The sequence below is a fragment of the Oncorhynchus mykiss genome, chromosome 20 (genome assembly GCF_057628025.1).
Source record: "Oncorhynchus mykiss isolate SJ-2025 chromosome 20, ASM5762802v1, whole genome shotgun sequence".
NCBI lineage: Eukaryota > Metazoa > Chordata > Actinopteri > Salmoniformes > Salmonidae > Oncorhynchus > Oncorhynchus mykiss.
Genome location: NC_143041.1, coordinates 23,775,278 through 23,792,575, shown reverse-complemented (window position 1 = coordinate 23,792,575; position 17,298 = coordinate 23,775,278). Strand labels below are relative to the sequence as shown.

At 47.2% G+C, this 17,298-nt stretch overlaps 1 protein-coding gene across 2 annotated transcripts in view; it reads left to right on the top strand.

Annotated features, from left to right (window-relative positions):
* Positions 1 to 17,298, top strand: part of LOC110499140 (uncharacterized) — a 28,767-nt gene that overhangs the window by 5,514 nt on the left and 5,955 nt on the right. Inside the window, exons 4-31 of one of the 2 annotated variants that reach the window (XM_036955938.2) lie at positions 2,004 to 2,258; positions 2,420 to 2,605; positions 2,778 to 3,117; positions 5,123 to 5,307; positions 5,479 to 5,557; positions 5,681 to 5,770; positions 5,966 to 6,142; positions 6,371 to 6,567; positions 8,039 to 8,216; positions 8,324 to 8,460; positions 8,862 to 9,031; positions 9,332 to 9,524; positions 9,738 to 9,874; positions 10,143 to 10,329; positions 10,436 to 10,763; positions 11,007 to 11,228; positions 11,399 to 11,563; positions 11,741 to 11,890; positions 12,021 to 12,527; positions 12,610 to 12,752; positions 14,028 to 14,338; positions 14,899 to 15,101; positions 15,471 to 15,640; positions 15,885 to 16,081; positions 16,211 to 16,325; positions 16,420 to 16,545; positions 16,847 to 17,029; positions 17,129 to 17,212. In XM_036955938.2, coding sequence (XP_036811833.2) covers positions 2,004 to 2,258; positions 2,420 to 2,605; positions 2,778 to 3,117; positions 5,123 to 5,307; positions 5,479 to 5,557; positions 5,681 to 5,770; positions 5,966 to 6,142; positions 6,371 to 6,567; positions 8,039 to 8,216; positions 8,324 to 8,460; positions 8,862 to 9,031; positions 9,332 to 9,524; positions 9,738 to 9,874; positions 10,143 to 10,329; positions 10,436 to 10,763; positions 11,007 to 11,228; positions 11,399 to 11,563; positions 11,741 to 11,890; positions 12,021 to 12,527; positions 12,610 to 12,752; positions 14,028 to 14,338; positions 14,899 to 15,101; positions 15,471 to 15,640; positions 15,885 to 16,081; positions 16,211 to 16,325; positions 16,420 to 16,545; positions 16,847 to 17,029; positions 17,129 to 17,212 — 5,415 coding nt within the window. Of the gene's footprint in view, positions 1 to 2,003; positions 2,259 to 2,419; positions 2,606 to 2,777; positions 3,118 to 5,122; positions 5,308 to 5,478; positions 5,558 to 5,680; positions 5,771 to 5,965; positions 6,143 to 6,370; positions 6,568 to 8,038; positions 8,217 to 8,323; positions 8,461 to 8,861; positions 9,032 to 9,331; positions 9,525 to 9,737; positions 9,875 to 10,142; positions 10,330 to 10,435; positions 10,764 to 11,006; positions 11,229 to 11,398; positions 11,564 to 11,728; positions 11,891 to 12,020; positions 12,528 to 12,609; positions 12,753 to 14,027; positions 14,339 to 14,898; positions 15,102 to 15,470; positions 15,641 to 15,884; positions 16,082 to 16,210; positions 16,326 to 16,419; positions 16,546 to 16,846; positions 17,030 to 17,128; positions 17,213 to 17,298 lie in introns of both variants that reach the window. The other variant, XM_036955937.2, reaches the window with a different exon arrangement.

Sequence of the window (17,298 nt, the reverse complement as noted above, 5' to 3'; positions counted from 1 at the left end):
TCTTAAGCAGCATACAATAAACATTTTGCTACTGTGTGAATAGTTGTTTATTATGCTTATAATGAAGGCATAATGTGTTTAAATGCAATTCTGTGATATTCAATTCAGCAAAAACTGAAATGGAGATATATAAATCAAATTTAGATTTTATATGTCACGTGCCGAATACAACAGGTATTACCATGAAATGCTTACTTACAAGTCCTTAACCAGCAATGCAGTTTTAAGTAAAATAAATACATAAACCAACACAATAAAATAACAATAACGAGGCTACATACAGGGGGTACTGGTACCGGGTCAATGTGCGGGATACAGGTTAGTCGAGGTAATATGTACAGTATCAGCCAAAAGTTTGGACACACCTACTCATTCATGTTTTTTGCTTTATTTGAACTTGTCTATCATAACGAAGAAATAACACACATGGAATCATGTAGTAACCCAAAAAGTGTTAAACAAATCAAAATATTTTAGATTCTTCAAAGTAGCCACCCGTTGCCTTGATGACAGCTTTGCACACTTTCGGTGTTCCAAAAGGTTTGTCCTAACTTTTGAATGGTACTTTAAATGTAGGTAGGGTTAAAGTGACTTTGCATAGATAATAAGCAGCGAGTAGCAGCAACGTAAAAAAAAAAAAGAAAGAATGGTCAATGCAAATAGTCCTGGTAGCCATTTGAATAACTTTTCAGCAGTGTTATGGCTTGTGGGTAGAAGTTGTTAAGGAGCCTTTTGGACCTAGTACCGGTACTGCTTGCTGTGCAGTAGCAGAGAGAACATAAACTCCCTTTTCAGTTTTGAAGACTTTGGAGCTTGATGGCTATGGTTAATTAAATGTAGAAAAATGTAGCTGGCTGTGTCGGTGCTGCAAAATCCACTATATATACAAAAGTATGTGGACACCTCGTCAAATTAGTGGATCCGGCTATTTCAGCCACACCATAATATTAAGCACACTGCCATGCAATCCATAGACAAACATTGGCCTTACTGAAGAGCTCAATGACTTTCAATATGGCACTGTCATAGGATCCCACCTTTCCAACAAGTCAGTTCGTCAAATGCTGCCCTGCTTGAGCTGCCCCGGTCAACTGTAAATTATTTTATTGTGGAGTGGAAATGTCTAGGAGTAACCGGCTGAGCTGCGAAGTGGTAGGTCATACAAGTTGACAGAACGGGGCCGCTGAGTGCTGAAATTCTGTCCTCGGTTGCTCTGGAAGCAACGTCACACACTAACTGTTTGTCGGGAGCTTCATGAAATGGGTTTCCATGGCCGAGCAGCCGCACACAAGCCTAAGATCACCATGTGCAATGCCAAGTGTAAGCTGGAGTGGTGTAAAGTTCGCCACCATTGGGCTCTGGAGCAGTGGAAATGTATTCTCTGGAGTGATGAATCATGCTTCACCATCTGGCAGTCCGACAGACAAATCTGGGTTTGGCGGATGCCAGGAAAACGCTTTCAGCATGTTTTCACTGTTTTCCAATTATAGCATTTCATTCTCAGTTCTCAAGATTGTTTCTCCATTTGTTTCATGCAGTGATCTTTCATATGCAGTGTTCTGCTTTAGTGATTAAGTTGGCCATGTTTTAAGCCATGTATGTTTTCCAGCATGAGCAGAGACAGAGCAGGCCAGACAAAGGCCCTTTTCTCAAAGGTAAGCGGTGGGTGTCAGACGCTCCGATAGATCACACTTGCAGGATGCTCGCTGATCACTGAATGATTACATGAGATAGCAGGTTGTGTACACTGCAAAGTTTGTATGGGTGTAGGCTACAGAATAGTAAACTTTTTTTTTTGTTTGTTTTCAATGCAGCGTGTGATTTCTTGAGGTATAGCCTACGGTATCAAAGAGAATTGTTGATAGCTTGATATACAGCATGTTTGAGACAGATTTAGCTGTGATATCTATGCATGTTTGTTCCTACTGGAACAGAGGCAATCTTGTTATGGTCCTGCTCAAAAGTCCTCATTTCCTTCTCGCTGCCTTTCCCTCCGTTTCCAGGTACGCCAGTGGATAGCAGACAGGGTCACGCAAAGTTTGTCACCCGCCTCCTCATCCACTTCATCCCCCTCTCCCGGCCTATCATCCTTCATTGACTGGACTCCCAGCACTACTCCCCTCATTCTCCGAGGTGCCCAGGGCAGGTTCCTCTCTCCGCCCTCTATTGGCCCAGGAGGCTCCTCCCCATCAGACCCTGTCACTCCCCATCGACCCCGCATGGAGCGTCACGCAGACATGGCTGAACTAGCCAAACACGTGAGTCAGTGTTCTGATTTGGACCAGGTCTCCTGCTCATCCTTCTGACCTTTGTTCCAAATTGTCAACTGTGAATAGTTTTTCACTTAATAAACTGTCTAGACTGGAACAATCTGAGTTGCTTTATTTCTATAATTCCGGGTGTGAACTATGTGTTGTAGGAGGCGGAGATAGAGGGCAGGACCGTAGCGTTGAAGAGAGAAGGCTTTTGGTCTATGAAGCGACTGACCCGCCTGACGGAGCCGGTCCGGCCCAAGGTTCACTGGGACTACCTGTGTGAGGAGATGCAGTGGCTCTCGGCCGACTTTGCCCAGGAGAGGAGGTGGAAGAGAGGGGTCGCCAGGAAGGTAAGAAACCCTCTTATATCACTTTTATTTCACACCACTTGGCATCCTTCCAAAGTGGCATCCATATTGCAGAGAGATTGGTATTACCTATTGTTTGCTTAACCAATGCCATGATTTCATGTTAGGTCCAACAAGTTCAAAATAACTCAATTAGATATGCATGTTTCTCCAGGTGGTGCGGATGGTGATGCGACATCACGAGGAGCTGCGGCAGAAGGAGGAGAAGGCCAAGAGGGACGAGCACGCCAAAATCAGACGAGTCGCCTCCAACATAGCCAAGGAGGTCCGGGCCTTCTGGAGCAGTGTTGAGAAGGTGGTGCAGTACAAACAGCAGTCCCGGTTAGAGGAGAAGAGGAAGAAGGCTCTGGACCTCCAGCTGGACTTCATCGTGGGCCAGACAGAGAAATACTCTGACCTCCTCAGTCAGGCCCTGGAAACGGCACCGGCTGGGAACAGTGAACCTGCACCCTCACCACCCAAAAAATGTATTCCACTTGTTGTGGATGAAGATGGTGAGAACTGTTTCTTTGCTAATTGTTTCTTGAGTATCCAGATTGCCACCATTCAGGCTCTTAAGTTATACCAGTGGAGGCTGCCGAGGGGAGGATGGCTCATAATAATGGCTGGAATGGAGTGAATGGAATGGTATCAAACGCATGAAAACCATGTGTTTGATACCATTCAACTAACTTCAATTCCGGACATTATTATGAGCCGTCCTCCCCTCTTCAGCCTCCACTGGTATAACTAGAGAACCATGAATAATTTACAACATAAGGAGGTTGTTGTAGCCACTGCTCTTACTTCAGCTGATGTACTGTGTATTGTGCATCCTGGTGCAAAATGCCACGTTGGTGATGGATGTGTTGCTTTGTGACTTTGTGAAAAGCACTGTTTTACCCAAAGCATCTTCTGTAAGATTCTGTAAGATTCAGTTGCTAAGGTGTACACTAGTCCTCTTCAGTGTGCCTCTGTTTAGTCTCCATTAGCAACTGTCTCCATTAGCAACAATTAGCAAGTGACGCCAGTCCAGCGACCCCCCCCCCCCGCCACCGCGGAAATCTAATTAGCATTTGTTTTAAAAATCCATAAAAAAATAAAAAATAATCTGTCAATTTTAAACTAGAGATATATTTGTTTTGCATTGGATGTGTCTCAATCCACCGCACATGACGGTTGCCTCCGTTTTGCTCTACGACCCCCACAAGAGTCTTGGGCCTCGTCTGAAGTCGGTACAGCCGATCTGCCAACTTCTGTCTGTAGCGTCCGGACGGTTTGGGCTACACACTAATATGACCCCACTGTAGAAAGAGGAGACTCATGAACACGTACAGTGCATTCAGAAAGTATTCAGACCCCTTGAATTGTCCACGTTTTTTTGTTACGTCTCAGCCTTATTCTAAAATTGATCCATCTACACACAATACCACATAATTACAAAGCAAAAACAGGTTTTTATTACATTTTATTACATTTTTGCAAAAGTATAAAAAAAACAGACCTTCAAACCCTTTACTCAGTACTTTGTTGAAGCTCCTTTAGCAGCAATTACAGCCTTGAGTCTTCTTGGGTATGACGCCATAAGCTTGGCACACCTGTATTTGGGGAGTTTCTCCCATTCTTCTCTGCAGATCCTCTCAAGCTCTGTCAGACAATGATCCAAAATACACAATCAAGTCAATGTTAAAAAGCAACAAATTTGAAGTTTTGGTCCAGTCCTAATCCCAATTGAGTTGTTGTGGCAGGACTTGAAACGAGCAGATCATGCTCGAAAACTCCCAAATGTCGCTAAGTGAAAGCAATTCTGCATGGAAGAGTGGGCCAAAATTCTTCCACAGCGACATCAGAGGCTGATCAACAACTACAGAAAGCGTTTGGTTGGAGTCATTGCAGCTAAAGGTGTCACTACCAGTTATTGAGTATAAGGGGGCAATTACTTTTTCACACAGGCATATGGTGTTGCATAACATTGTTTATTAAATACATTAAATAAGTATGTAATTGTTGTGTTATTTGTTCACTCTGGTTGCACTTTATCTAATATTAGGTTTTGGTTGAAGATCTGATAACATTCCGTATAAAAAAAAATATGCGAAAGTAGCGCCAATTCTAAAAGTGGCAAATACTTTTTCACAGCACTGTAGCTCAGTAGAACCCGCCCCGGTTTAGACCGGGCTTAGACTCTTATGGGTTAAAGTGCAAAACTGATTCTCAGCGTAATTCCGTTATGGTGGAATTGCCCAAGGCAAAAGGACCGTCATCTCCTGCCTTCAATTTCGGACTAGAAACGATGCAATTGTTGCATCTCTGAAGTGCAGTGACATTCCAGTCATCAGATGTGACTTAGTAGTTAGCGTAATGGAAGCGAAGCTTTGCCAGAGATTGGAGACTGTTCAATGCTGTTCAAATAAGCATGATGCAGTGTCCTGCACAGTTTCTAGCCCAGGTGCCTTATTAACAGACTGGCCAATTGGAGACCAGGTTTAACGTTCCTCTCTTCCTTCGTTCCGTCTGCAGACAGAGACTTTGAGCCTCCGTGTGGTGGTGAGGAGGAGGAGGATGATGAGGAGACCATCGAAGTGGAGGAGGAACAGGATGGCAATGACCCTGAGACCCAGAGGAGGGAGATTGAGCTGCTAAGACAGGAGGGGACCATGTCCCTGGCAGAGCTGCTCAGCACCCTCAAACGGCCCCTTTCACAGGTGGGTACCATTGACACAGGAGACTGGGCAGAGCCCCTCACTCAAACACATGCGTACTGCATTCCCATGCCCTTCCTTTGTTTAAGCTGGTGCACATTAACCTAATTGTTCATACTTTAAAATGTTGTAAATGTTGTTATTTGGTGGAGACTGACTTTGTTCCTTTCACAGGACTCGGAAGAAGAGTGCTCAGACAATTCGTCCACAACAGTGGACGAAGACGCAGAGTTCACAGCCAACGAAGAGGATGGTAAGTGAGGCCTTGTTATCCAATTGCAGTGAATGTTATATGCATGTAAAGTAGCTCACTTGTCAATATATTGAGTTGGTTGTGAGTATTGTGTAATTATTTGTCCCTGTCTGTGGTGCTCAGCTGAAGATGAGGAGGACACCATCGCAGCCCAAGAGGTGGTGGAGGGGGAAGCAGATCACGCGGGCGAGCTGGATGACTTGGCCAAAGAAGGTAACCTCCCACACTACTAAAATAGTATAACAGCTGTATCTGCTGCACAGATGTTGAGTCCAATGTGCTGTCTAGTTGTTTTTAAGCTATTGTCATTACAAGCTCCACAAGTCACTTTTCTACTCCTATCTGTTGTCATGACGTCCATTATTCAAGACCATTCTAAACTTCATTTTCTTCCAATTCCCCTCCCAGGTGACATGACTGTGGAGGAGCTGCTGGAGAAGTACAAAGGAGCGTATGCCTCTGATTTCGAGGAGCCCTCGGCATCCGACTCTCCTGCCAGCTCCGATGAGTCTGAAAATTCTGTAGACGAGCAAGAGGAGAGCGAGGAAGACAAAAGTGACGTGGAAAGCAACATCACCACCTCAGGTACTGCCCACTGTAACAAAACAGAACATCTTTGCTCTCTAACCTAGTGAAAACTCTACGAAGCTTCACACTGAGCTTTCAGATTGAATTGATACTGTAGATGAACCTACAAACCAAAAACCAACTTTTCCCAGGGACTTATGGATTAGACTGTCAGGCTAGTGCATTTGTCTTGATTTTATACCATGCTCACTGCATTACCCCTCTTCTCACCTAATCACTCACCAGATAATGAGGACAGTGGTGAGGAAGAGGTCATTGACAATGATGAAGATGAGTGCGACGAGGGGATGGAAATCCTGCTGAAGGAGGGTGACCACAGTCCCCCTCTCCCAACCGGCCCGCGGCCCAAGAAGGAGATCAGCCACATTGCTGCTACTGCAGAGAGCCTGCAACCCAAAGGCTACACCCTAGCCACAACCAAGGTGGGTAACCCATGCCCTACAACACTGGCCAGATGATCGAACAAGGATCCTTTGCTATTAGTTTGTAGTTGACTTAAGGGAAAGGTTAATATTGTTCCATTCATTCCGTTCTAGCCATTACAATAAGCCTGTCCTCCAATAGCAAAATACACTACATGACCAAAAGTATGTAGACACCTGCTTGTCGAACATCTCATTCCAAAATCATGGATGTTAATATGGAGTTGGTTCCATATTTTAAAAAAATGTGCACATTGATAAAATATTCTAAACATAAATAACTTATTTGTATAAGTATTCAGATCATTTTCTATGACACTCAAAATTGAGCTCAGGTGCATCCTGTTTCTATTGATCATCCTTGATGTTTCTACAACATGATTGGTAAATTCAATTGATTGGACATGACTTGGAAAGGCACACACCTGTCTATGTAAGGTCCCACAGATGACAGTGCGTGTCAGAGCAAAAACCAAGCCATGAGGTCGAAGGAATTGTCTGTAGAGCTCTGAGACAGGATTGGGTCGAGGCACATTGGCGGTCCCCAAAGGGCACAGTGGCCTCCATCATTCTTAAATGGAAGACGCTTGAAACCACCAAGACTCTTCCTAGAGCTGGCTGCCCAGCCAATCTGAGCAATCAGGGGAGAAGGGCCTTGGTCAGGGAGGTGGTCTATGGTCTCTCTGACAGAGCTCCAGAGTTCCTCTGTGGAGATGGGAGAACCCTCCAGAAGGACAACCATCTCTGCAGCACTCCACTAATCAGGCCTTTATGGTAGAGTGGCCAGACGGAAGCCACTCCACAGTAAAAGGCACATGACAGCCTGCTTGGAGTTTGCCAAAAGGCACCTAAAGGACTCTCAGACCATGAGAAACAAGATTCTCTGGTCAGATGAAACCAAGATTAAACTCTTTGGCCTGAATGCCAACCATCATGTCTGGAGGAAAGCTGGCACCATTCCTACGGTGAAGCATGGTGTGTGGCAGCATCATGCTGTGAGGATGTTTTTCAGCGGGAGGGACTGGGAGACTAGTCAGGATCGAGGGGAAATATGAACGGAGCGAAGTACAGAGTGATCCTTGATGAAAACCTGCTCCAGAGTGCTCAGGACCTCAGACTGGGGTGAAGGTTCACCTTCCAACAGGACAACGACCCTAAGCATATAGCCAAGACAACATAAGAGTGGCTTCGGGACAAGTCTCTGAATATCCTTGAGTGGCCAAGCCAGAGCCCGGACTTGAACCCGATCTAACATCTCTGGAGAGACCTGAAAATAGGCTGTGCAGATATGCTCCCCATCCAACCTCACAGAGCTTTGAGAGGATCTGCAGAGAAGAATTTAGAGTCAAACCCAAGTACTGAGTAAAGGATCTGAATACTTAATGGGATATATTTTTTTTTTTTTTAAATATACTTTTGCTAACATTTCTAAAAACCTGTTTTTGCTTTATTGTTTGTTCTTCGTCAATAGGTTAAGACTCCCATTCCGTTCTTGCTGGTGGGCCAGCTGCGTGAGTATCAGCACATCGGCCTGGACTGGCTGGTCACCATGTACGAGAAGAAGCTCAACGGCATCCTGGCTGACGAGATGGGCCTGGGGAAGACCATCCAGACGATCGCCTTGCTAGCTCACCTTGCCTGTGAGAAGGGTAAGACATTGAGTCATTCATACACTAACATTTCAACGTTTTACCAGGACAATAGAAGAGATGTACACAACCTATATATCGGACACTAAATCAAGTTGGTTGTTCAGGTAACTGGGGGCCCCATCTTATTATCGTGCCAACCAGTGTGATGCTGAATTGGGAGATGGAGCTGAAGCGCTGGTGTCCTGGATTCAAAATCCTCACTTATTACGGCAGTCAGAAGGAGAGGAAACTCAAGAGACAGGTAAACAATCACCAAATCCCCTCGTAAATGGATACAAATCGTCACTGGCACTTACTAACTCGGGCCTATCGCTCCTCACGATGACCCCTCTCCAGCGCGCTCTGTTCTGGGCAGTCCTCTCCATCTTGTTTCACCCTTTGCCGATTTTTCTAATTGTCTGCCTTAAACTCCTGCCTCCAGGTATTTCTTTGGCAACCTCTTATCCTTTTCCCTTGCGAGTTCCAAAATAATCTTCACTGGCGCTGCCTCATCTCCTTTCTGGTGCTCCGTGTCTCATTCCAACTGAACAAAAAGTCAGCCTTGCATACTGAAGTGGATAAAAGCCCTGGCCCACTTGAAGTGGATCAATTCAAGTGCCAGATCCTTTCGATAAGCTAATAAAAACGTCCTCTTTTTTTCAGGGTTGGACCAAGCCCAACGCCTTCCATGTGTGCATCACCTCCTACAAGCTGGTGCTGCAGGACCACCAGGCCTTCCGTCGCAAGTCCTGGCGCTACCTCATCCTGGATGAGGCCCAGAACATCAAGAACTTCAAGTCCCAGCGCTGGCAGAGCCTGCTCAATTTCAACAGGTCCGCACTAAGGGAGGAGGGAGGAGATGGTTATAGATGGCCAGTATAACTGTTGCCATTGAACATCATAATCCTAATTTATGAATGAATGAATAATAATAATAACACAAAGGATTCTTATAGCGTTTTCTAAAAACCTTCAGACAAGTGCTTCCATTTCTCTGCATTCTTCCTTTACTAATAGCAGTCAAAATTATGACAACAAAAGCTGAAAGTTCTTTGTCCAGTAGAATACAAAAATCTTTAGTCGCAACCTCTGGTCATTATAACGTCTTCTATGGGCTTTTTTCCTGGCCCCAGTCAAAGGCGCCTGCTCTTGACGGGAACCCCGCTGCAGAACAGCCTGATGGAGCTGTGGTCCCTGATGCACTTCCTCATGCCCCACGTCTTCCAGTCTCACCGGGAGTTTAAGGAGTGGTTCTCCAACCCACTCACCGGCATGATCGAGGGCAGCCAGGAGTACAATGAGGGCCTGGTCAAGAGGTTACATAAGGTAAGAAGTCAGGCTGCCGTAGATGGAGGAACACGCAGGTGGTCAAGGGGGGGTGGATTGGTCTGAATATTTAGGAGGGTCCAGATTATCTGTTAAATAAGAATGTACTATTTATCACCATGAACTGTTTTAGATGTTTGTGCTCATTTGATATGTTTTGAAATATATTCTGTTCCCTAACCCATATCACCACTTTTTGTTTTTCCCTTCCAGGTGCTCAGGCCGTTTCTGTTGAGGAGACTCAAGGTGGATGTGGAGAAGCAGATGCCTAAAAAATATGAGCATGTGGTGCGCTGCCGTCTGTCCAAGAGACAGCGCTTCCTCTACGATGACTTCATGGCACAGGCCTCGTAAGTATCTATAGACAAGGGTGTTACTGGAAGCAAATTAATGCATTGCAGGAGGGCTCATTGGTTTGAAAATCTGCCAGTAATTAGCTAATGACCTGTGCAGTCCTAATTCTAACATTTCCCAGAATGTTTTTACATCTATGATGTTGTACTTTTAAACAGCTACTGTTGCTTAGATCATCTACAAGTTAGCATTGTATAGGAATTCCCCTTTTCTTTTTTGTCATCTCACTGTATTTCTCTCCCTTTCTATCGCTCTCTCTCTTAGCACCCGGGAAACGCTGGCCAGCGGTCACTTCATGTCTGTGATCAACATCTTGATGCAGCTCCGTAAAGTGTGTAACCACCCCAACCTGTTTGACCCGCGGCCCATCCACTCCCCCTTCATCACCAAGCCCATTGTCTTCCACACGGCCTCCCTTGTTCAGAGAGCCCTGGAGATCTCCCCATTCAAGGTTAGTGTGTGTGTATGCACATATAAACATTTTAGATGCATATAAAATGCATTTTATATGTATCTAAACCTCCATAACCGAACCCCTCCACTCCTCTGTCCCTCAGCGCGGTGACCTGTCTTTGTTTGACCTGGTGGGTCTAGAGGGCAGCGTGTCCAGGTACAAGGCCGACGTGTTTCTGCCCCGACGGAAGGTTAGCCGCCAGCTGATCCAGGAGGTCATGGAGTCCCCCGACCCTCCTCCCCGCCCCAAACCTGTCCGTATGAAGGTCAACAGGATGTTCCAGCCCTTACCTAAGGCTGATGGTTGCACAGTGCTGGTGGTGAACAACCCTCGGCTCACCTGCCCGGTCACCCCTGCTGCTCAGGCCCCAAGGCCCCGTCTCATCCAGGATGTGACCCCAACCCTCACCCCTTCACCTCTAGTCCAACAAGGTTAGTACTAAATAGCATGGATTTAGAAGTAAATAATACATGAATAGTTGCTGATTTGACATTGAAAAGATCAACACGATCCAAGTGTTTTTTTCCCCCCCGTTTTTTTCCCCGATTTTAACATTTATTCCGTTCAACGTTTCTTGTGGAAACTTCTACACAGCCAGACAAACTATTGTATTCTACACAACCCAGATCTAAAGTGATCCTGTCTTCTCTTCCCTTGTTTCCATGAACCCTCAGCGGTGTATTCAGTGGCACCCACTGCCCCTTCACGCCCGCCTGTGCACCCCAGCGGCCCCTGTGCGGTGGGAACTGTCGTGAGGTCTGGCTCCCCAATGCCAGTCTTGGCTGTGCGCTCGCCCACCACCTCCTGCAACCCCGCCAGCCATTCCACCCCTACTTCCAGCAACGTCATGACCCAACGGGTTCTGCTCAGCCCAGACATGCAGGCCCGACTTCCCTGTGAGTACCTGCCATTCTCTCAAAACACTATCGGGCAACCAATGTGTGTGAACCGTGCATAAGAACAAACTGAAAATGCACTGGATTACCTTTAAAAAAAACATTTATTCCTACTGGTGAAATTACCCTCGTCAGCATTTCTTTAATGACTCTCTCTTTCTCCATCTTAGCTGGGGAGGTAGTGAGTATCGCCCACCTGGCCTCGTTGGCTGGGCGTCCTGTGTCGTCGTGCCAGGGCAGTAAGCCTGTTACCTTCCAGCTGCAGGGCAACAAGCTCACCCTGTCTGGAACCCAGCTCCACCAGGTCCCTCTGGGCCCTCCACGCCCAGTACAAGGTCCACTCAGATCCTAACAGTAACTAAAGTATCATATGAATGGCCCATGTCATAAAACTCTAGAATGTGTTGATATAGGCAGCCATCTTGGTGTTCTATTAAATTTAGTGGTACAGTATCTATCCTATACTGCGCTGACAGGAGTGTCTAAATGGGTTCTTACAGTGGGCTCCGCAGGTAACTTCATGCATCTGGTGACCAGCGGAGGGCAGCACCACCTCATCAGCCAGCCAGCCCAGGTAGCAGTGTTCAGTTCAGCCAACACCCATGCTGCCATCCCCTCTTCCGCACCCTCGGAAATCCAGCTGCCTCTCAACGCTTCTCAAGGTACAGCAGCGTCCCCCTTCAAGACTACGGTCACTGATCTGATCTTCTCTGGTTAGCCGTCTTTTACCCTGGACTTGTTTTTTAAGCGGTTCATGGGATGGTCATGTTCTTACTCGTCTTTTCTCTCCAGTGCCCTCCTCCATGGTGACCAGCTCTGGGATCGTGAAGATCGTGGTACGCCAGTCAAGTAAGGAAGGAGGAGGTGTACCCACCCTGGCAGTGCCCCCTTCTCCACGCATAGCCCCCCAGGCATCACCCTCCATACACCACCATGCCAATACCAACATTGCTCTGAGATCCCCCCTTGCACATTGCCACCCCGGACCCGCCACTGCTCAATACACCCTGGCCCCCCCTAGAACCCCTACGTCGGTCACAATTAGAACCTCTACCCCAGCCCCTCCTCGTATCCCTGCCCCTCCTCGAATCCCTATCCCAGCCCCTCCTCGAACCCCTACTCCTGCCCCCCTTCAGAACCCTACCCCAGCCCCTTCTCGAATCCCTATCCCAGCCCCTCCTCAAACCCCTACTCCTGCCCCCCTTCAGAACCCTACCCCAGCCCCCAGTCAGCCTGAGCCCCCTTGCCCAGTGCTGAAGGTAGTAAAGGGGCCAGCAGAAACCAGCACAGAACAGAAAGGTGAGTTGATGAATGCAAGTCATTTGAAAACTGTTTCTGTATTTACAATCCCTGTATTGAACAAGTCACTTCTCCTCTGTAGCTCGTCTGAATTCTTTGTCAACACGTGAGGAGAGCAGCGACACTAAATCAGCCGTTCCTAAATCAGGGTCCCATGTTGGTGGATTTGTCCCCCCTCGACCTCGGGCACAACCTCGCCCACATCCTCGCTCCCCCTTCTACATGGTACTTCCACTACATCCGCTTTTTTCTTTTACTAATCTTTTTTCCCCCCCTTGCTACTTGTTTAAATCACCATGTAGGTAGTAATGAGGTTGTCATGTTTTCTAGCATATCCCACAGTAGTACTTTCTTGAGTTATGTCAGTCATCAGTCCACAGCATAATTCTTAACCTGACTCCTGTCATGTTCCTTTAAAGAGACTTCATAACTTTTTTGTATATTTTTTTGACAATGCTGTGCCGATCTGATCCCGCCTCCCACTTTAACCTTGCAACCTCATTGGACATCATTCCACCTGCCAATCAACATTGGGCGAGTTAGTTTTGCATGGCCTGGTGCTGGCACTGGGCCATGTAAAACTAACTCGCCCAATGTCCCTCAAAGTTTGGTTGTGGCTAATTCCTTGTTGTACAGACTAGTATGGCAAGAAAGCAATTGTGAGGATATAATTGTATACTTTTGGAAAAGTTTTAGCTTACTTATGTTTGCATCAAATGTCCTACTCCTTGAAAGTTGTGTAATAATTTATATATTGCATTTGCGTACGTGATAAATTATGATTGCTGAAAATCAACTGCAGTGTTGGATTGTTACATATCATGGAATGAATACCTGTCTGCATGTTTATAAGGACAGATGGCATGGAATTATTTGATTTGGATGGATGGTTGTAAAACAGAAAGGTACTTTATTTATTTTTTGAAGTAGGTGAAATTTGCAGTATACATTTCTCGAGAGTTGTGTTTGTGCCTGTGATTCCCGCAATATATTCCAAAATTCAAACAAAATATACAGGTGGCAGCATTTAGGAGACACATGGTGTTTCTGATTAGTTTTACAATTGTCTTCTAATGTATTTGTTTGGCTACATTACCATCAATAGCGCACATCATTTTCTGCTTGGTTTCCAGATAAATGTAGCCTATTGAAAGAGAATGATGCAAGGATGTGATTGAAGTGTTTTTGCTGTGATCAAAATAACTAATGTTAAGTGCATGTAACAAGGCAATCCCACTCATTTCAGTGCGCTCACTCACTACATGAACGAGCGTGTCTCTCATGCACTAAATTATGCCAAGTAAAAATATGATTCTGTGCCTTTTGCCGCTGGGAGAGAACTGCAGATGGTTTATTATTCATGTATGAGCCATACATTGACGCGTTGAGTCCAAAACTGGAGGTTAAAAAAAAGAACAAGGTTGTTTTCAGTCCTTTGGAGCTCCTCTTTAATTGTTTCTGTCTTGTCAACTGACAAACTGTTCCTTTCCTCCCTGTCAGTCATGGCTGGCAGACAGCCGCAAGAAGCAGCGAGACAGCCGCCTGGCCCAAATCATCCGGATCAATGACCTGCACTGCAGCGCCAAGCCCGTGTACGGCCATGAGGTGCTGGACTTCCTCACCTTCCTCCCGGGCTCCTGTCCTGCTCCGGCCCCCAGGGCCCTGGGTCAGTGGGGCCGCTCGGGCCACACCGCCTGCTTGTTCGCCCAGTCCCACAGCACCGTGGACTACTGGGACCAAAGCCGCGCCCTGAGGGAGGCCATCCACACCACTGAGGACAGGCTGCAGCTGCTCAAAGATGTGATAGAAAGGTAACAAACTGACTGCTGCTTTCGACTGTCTGGAATCACAAGACAGTCTAGATTTCACTAACACCTGTTTAAAAATTTTTTAAAAACGAATCACCAAGCCTTCATTAGTTAAATCCGGTGTGTCTGTTTTCAAACACTTTCTTAAAAAAAAAAAGTTTTTTTTTATAAATAAATTTGACCCACTTTTTCTCCCCAATTTCGTGGTATCCAATTGTTGTAGTAGCTACTATCTTGTCTCATCGCTACAACTCCCGTACGGGCTCGGGAGAGACGAAGGTTGAAAGTCATGCGTCCTCCGATACACAACCCAACCAAGCCGCACTGCTTCTTAACACAGCGCGCATCCAACCCGGAAGCCAGCCGCACCAATGTGTCGGAGGAAACACAGTGCACCTGGGAACCTTGGTTAGCGCGCACTGCGCCCGGCCCGCCCCACGGACCTCCCGGTCGCGGCCGGTTACGACAGAGCCTGGGCGCGAACCCAGAGACTCTGATGGCACAGCGCCCTTAACTGGGAGGCCCAGTTTTCAAACACTTTTTTTCCCCCCCTACTCCTCCAGGTTTACGTTTGTGATCCCACCGGTGGAGGCTCCGACCATCACCATGCACAGCTGCCACCCCCCTCCATCTCTGAGCCACAAGCAGGCCATGTTCACCTCGCTGCTCTCCTCCCAGGTGGCCCCGCTCACACGAAGTCTGCACCGCATCCAGTGCAACATGAGGACCCACTTCCCTGACCTGAGGCTGATCCAGTACGACTGCGGTGAGGCCCCACTCCTCAGACATCACACTTGTTTGTTCTATAGGACTTAACACCCTAGAGTCGATTGACACACCAGTGCGTAAATCTAAAAAATATAAAATTAACACTCTATGGAAAGGGGAGACTCTCACGAGCACTAGGGTGGTCTCAAGCGCAAGGGAACTCGTCTGAAGTCGGTGCCGTTGATGTGCCAACTTATTTGGACGCAACCGAACCGTTTGGTTTACAAACTAATGTGATCCCACTGTGGAACTCGATGGTGTTCTCTGTTATGATCTATGACCCCCCACAATTGTCACGGGACTTGTCTAAAAGTGCTTTTAACTCAATACAGCCTTTGGACAATAACACTGTGGTGTGTGTGTGCAGGTAAGCTGCAGACGCTCCACACTCTGCTGCGACGGCTGAAGGAGGGCCAACACCGCGTGCTCATTTTCACCCAGATGACCCGCATGCTGGACGTGCTGGAGCAGTTCCTTGGCTACCATGGGCACATCTACCTTCGCCTGGACGGCAGCACCCGTGTCGAGCAGAGACAGGTGAGTGGCGCTGTGACTCCTGAGCTCTACGGGATTCTGTTGTTGTGTTGGTCTTCAGCAACTGTCAGTAGGAGTCAATTCCATTCCCGAAGGAATTTTCCGGCTATTCGGTTTCTTGAGTTGAATGGAATTGACCCAGAGTTCAACACTGTGCTGAAACTGCTAACGGATGCTGACTGTCGGTTGAAAACCAAAAACATTTGTTTTCTCCTGTGTCAATCATACATCTTTCTCTCCCTCTCAGTCCCTGATGGATCGCTTCAACGCTGACCGCCGCATCTTCTGCTTCATCCTGTCCACGCGTAGCGGCGGCGTGGGGGTGAACCTCACGGGCGCTGACACGGTGGTGTTCTACGACAGTGACTGGAACCCCACCATGGACGCCCAGGCCCAGGACCGCTGCCACCGCATCGGACAGACCCGCGACGTCCACATCTACAGGTGCCCAGTTGAAACCCTCCCCTGATAGTCTCCAGAAACAGCATGAGCTGTCCGCGTACTTCGACTCCGAAGGTATGACAATGTGTTGAACGTCTGGTGTGACTATTCTCACCCCCCACCCCCTTCCAGGCTGATCAGTGAGCGCACGGTGGAGGAGAACATCCTGAAGAAGGCCAACCAGAAGAGGATGCTGGGAGACATGGCGATCGAAGGAGGCAACTTCACCACTGCTTTCTTCAGACAGGTACGTCTCCACTGACACTGGTCTATGACGTCGTCCATTTGCTCCGACTTGAGGGCAGTTCAAAAACGAACTACGTTCCTCTCTCTCCTCTCAGCAAACCATCAGGGAACTATTTGATGTGACGGAGGGGGAGAAGAAGGAAATGATTGTGGAGCTCTCTGTGCCCCAGCCTGAGGAAGAGGAGACTGTCAACAAACAGAGCACCACCATCCTGGAGCAGGTCAGTCACAACCAACACACTGGCAATAACAGGATGTATAGGAGGTTTACTGGTGTGTTCAGAGCAGGTGTCTCTCAGACCATAGATGCCTGTTTATACCACAACATACAGCAGCAGGAGTCTGGAAGAGACCCAGAGACTACCACCTGAGTGTTTGGATCAGCACGGACTCATACGAACAAGCTTTGAAAATACAATGAATAAACTTGAGGTCAAATGATTGTGTTATTTAAGTCAGCAAACATCAATCTTACTCCAGGTGGCACTGTTCCCATGAACTCATTTTCTCTCTCTGCCACAGGCCCTGTGTCGTGCCGAGGATGAGGAGGACATAGTGGCCGCCTCCCAAGCCAAAGCAGAGCAGGTAGCTGAACTGGCAGAGTTCAACGAGGCCATCCCATTGGACGAGGCTGGTGAAGGGAGGGACCCAGAAGAGGAAGAGCTCTCCAAGGCCGAGCAGGAGATAGCGGCTCTTGTGGAGCAGGTGATTGTTGCTCAATATCTCTGTTTTTGGCCTATCCCATCTGTTATTTGACGATGTGGAGCAAATCTGACCGCCTGTCTTTTTCCCCCCACGTCTCAGCTAACACCTATAGAACGCTATGCTATGAACTTCCTAGAGGATTCACTGGAGGATGTGTGCAAGGAGGAATTAAAGCAAGCCGAGGTAAGATTGCTATTTCTCAGTGCATTTAAGAGAGCTTGACATGTGTCCATGTTTAATTGGTTCACCCTATTACAGACCTGAGTTAA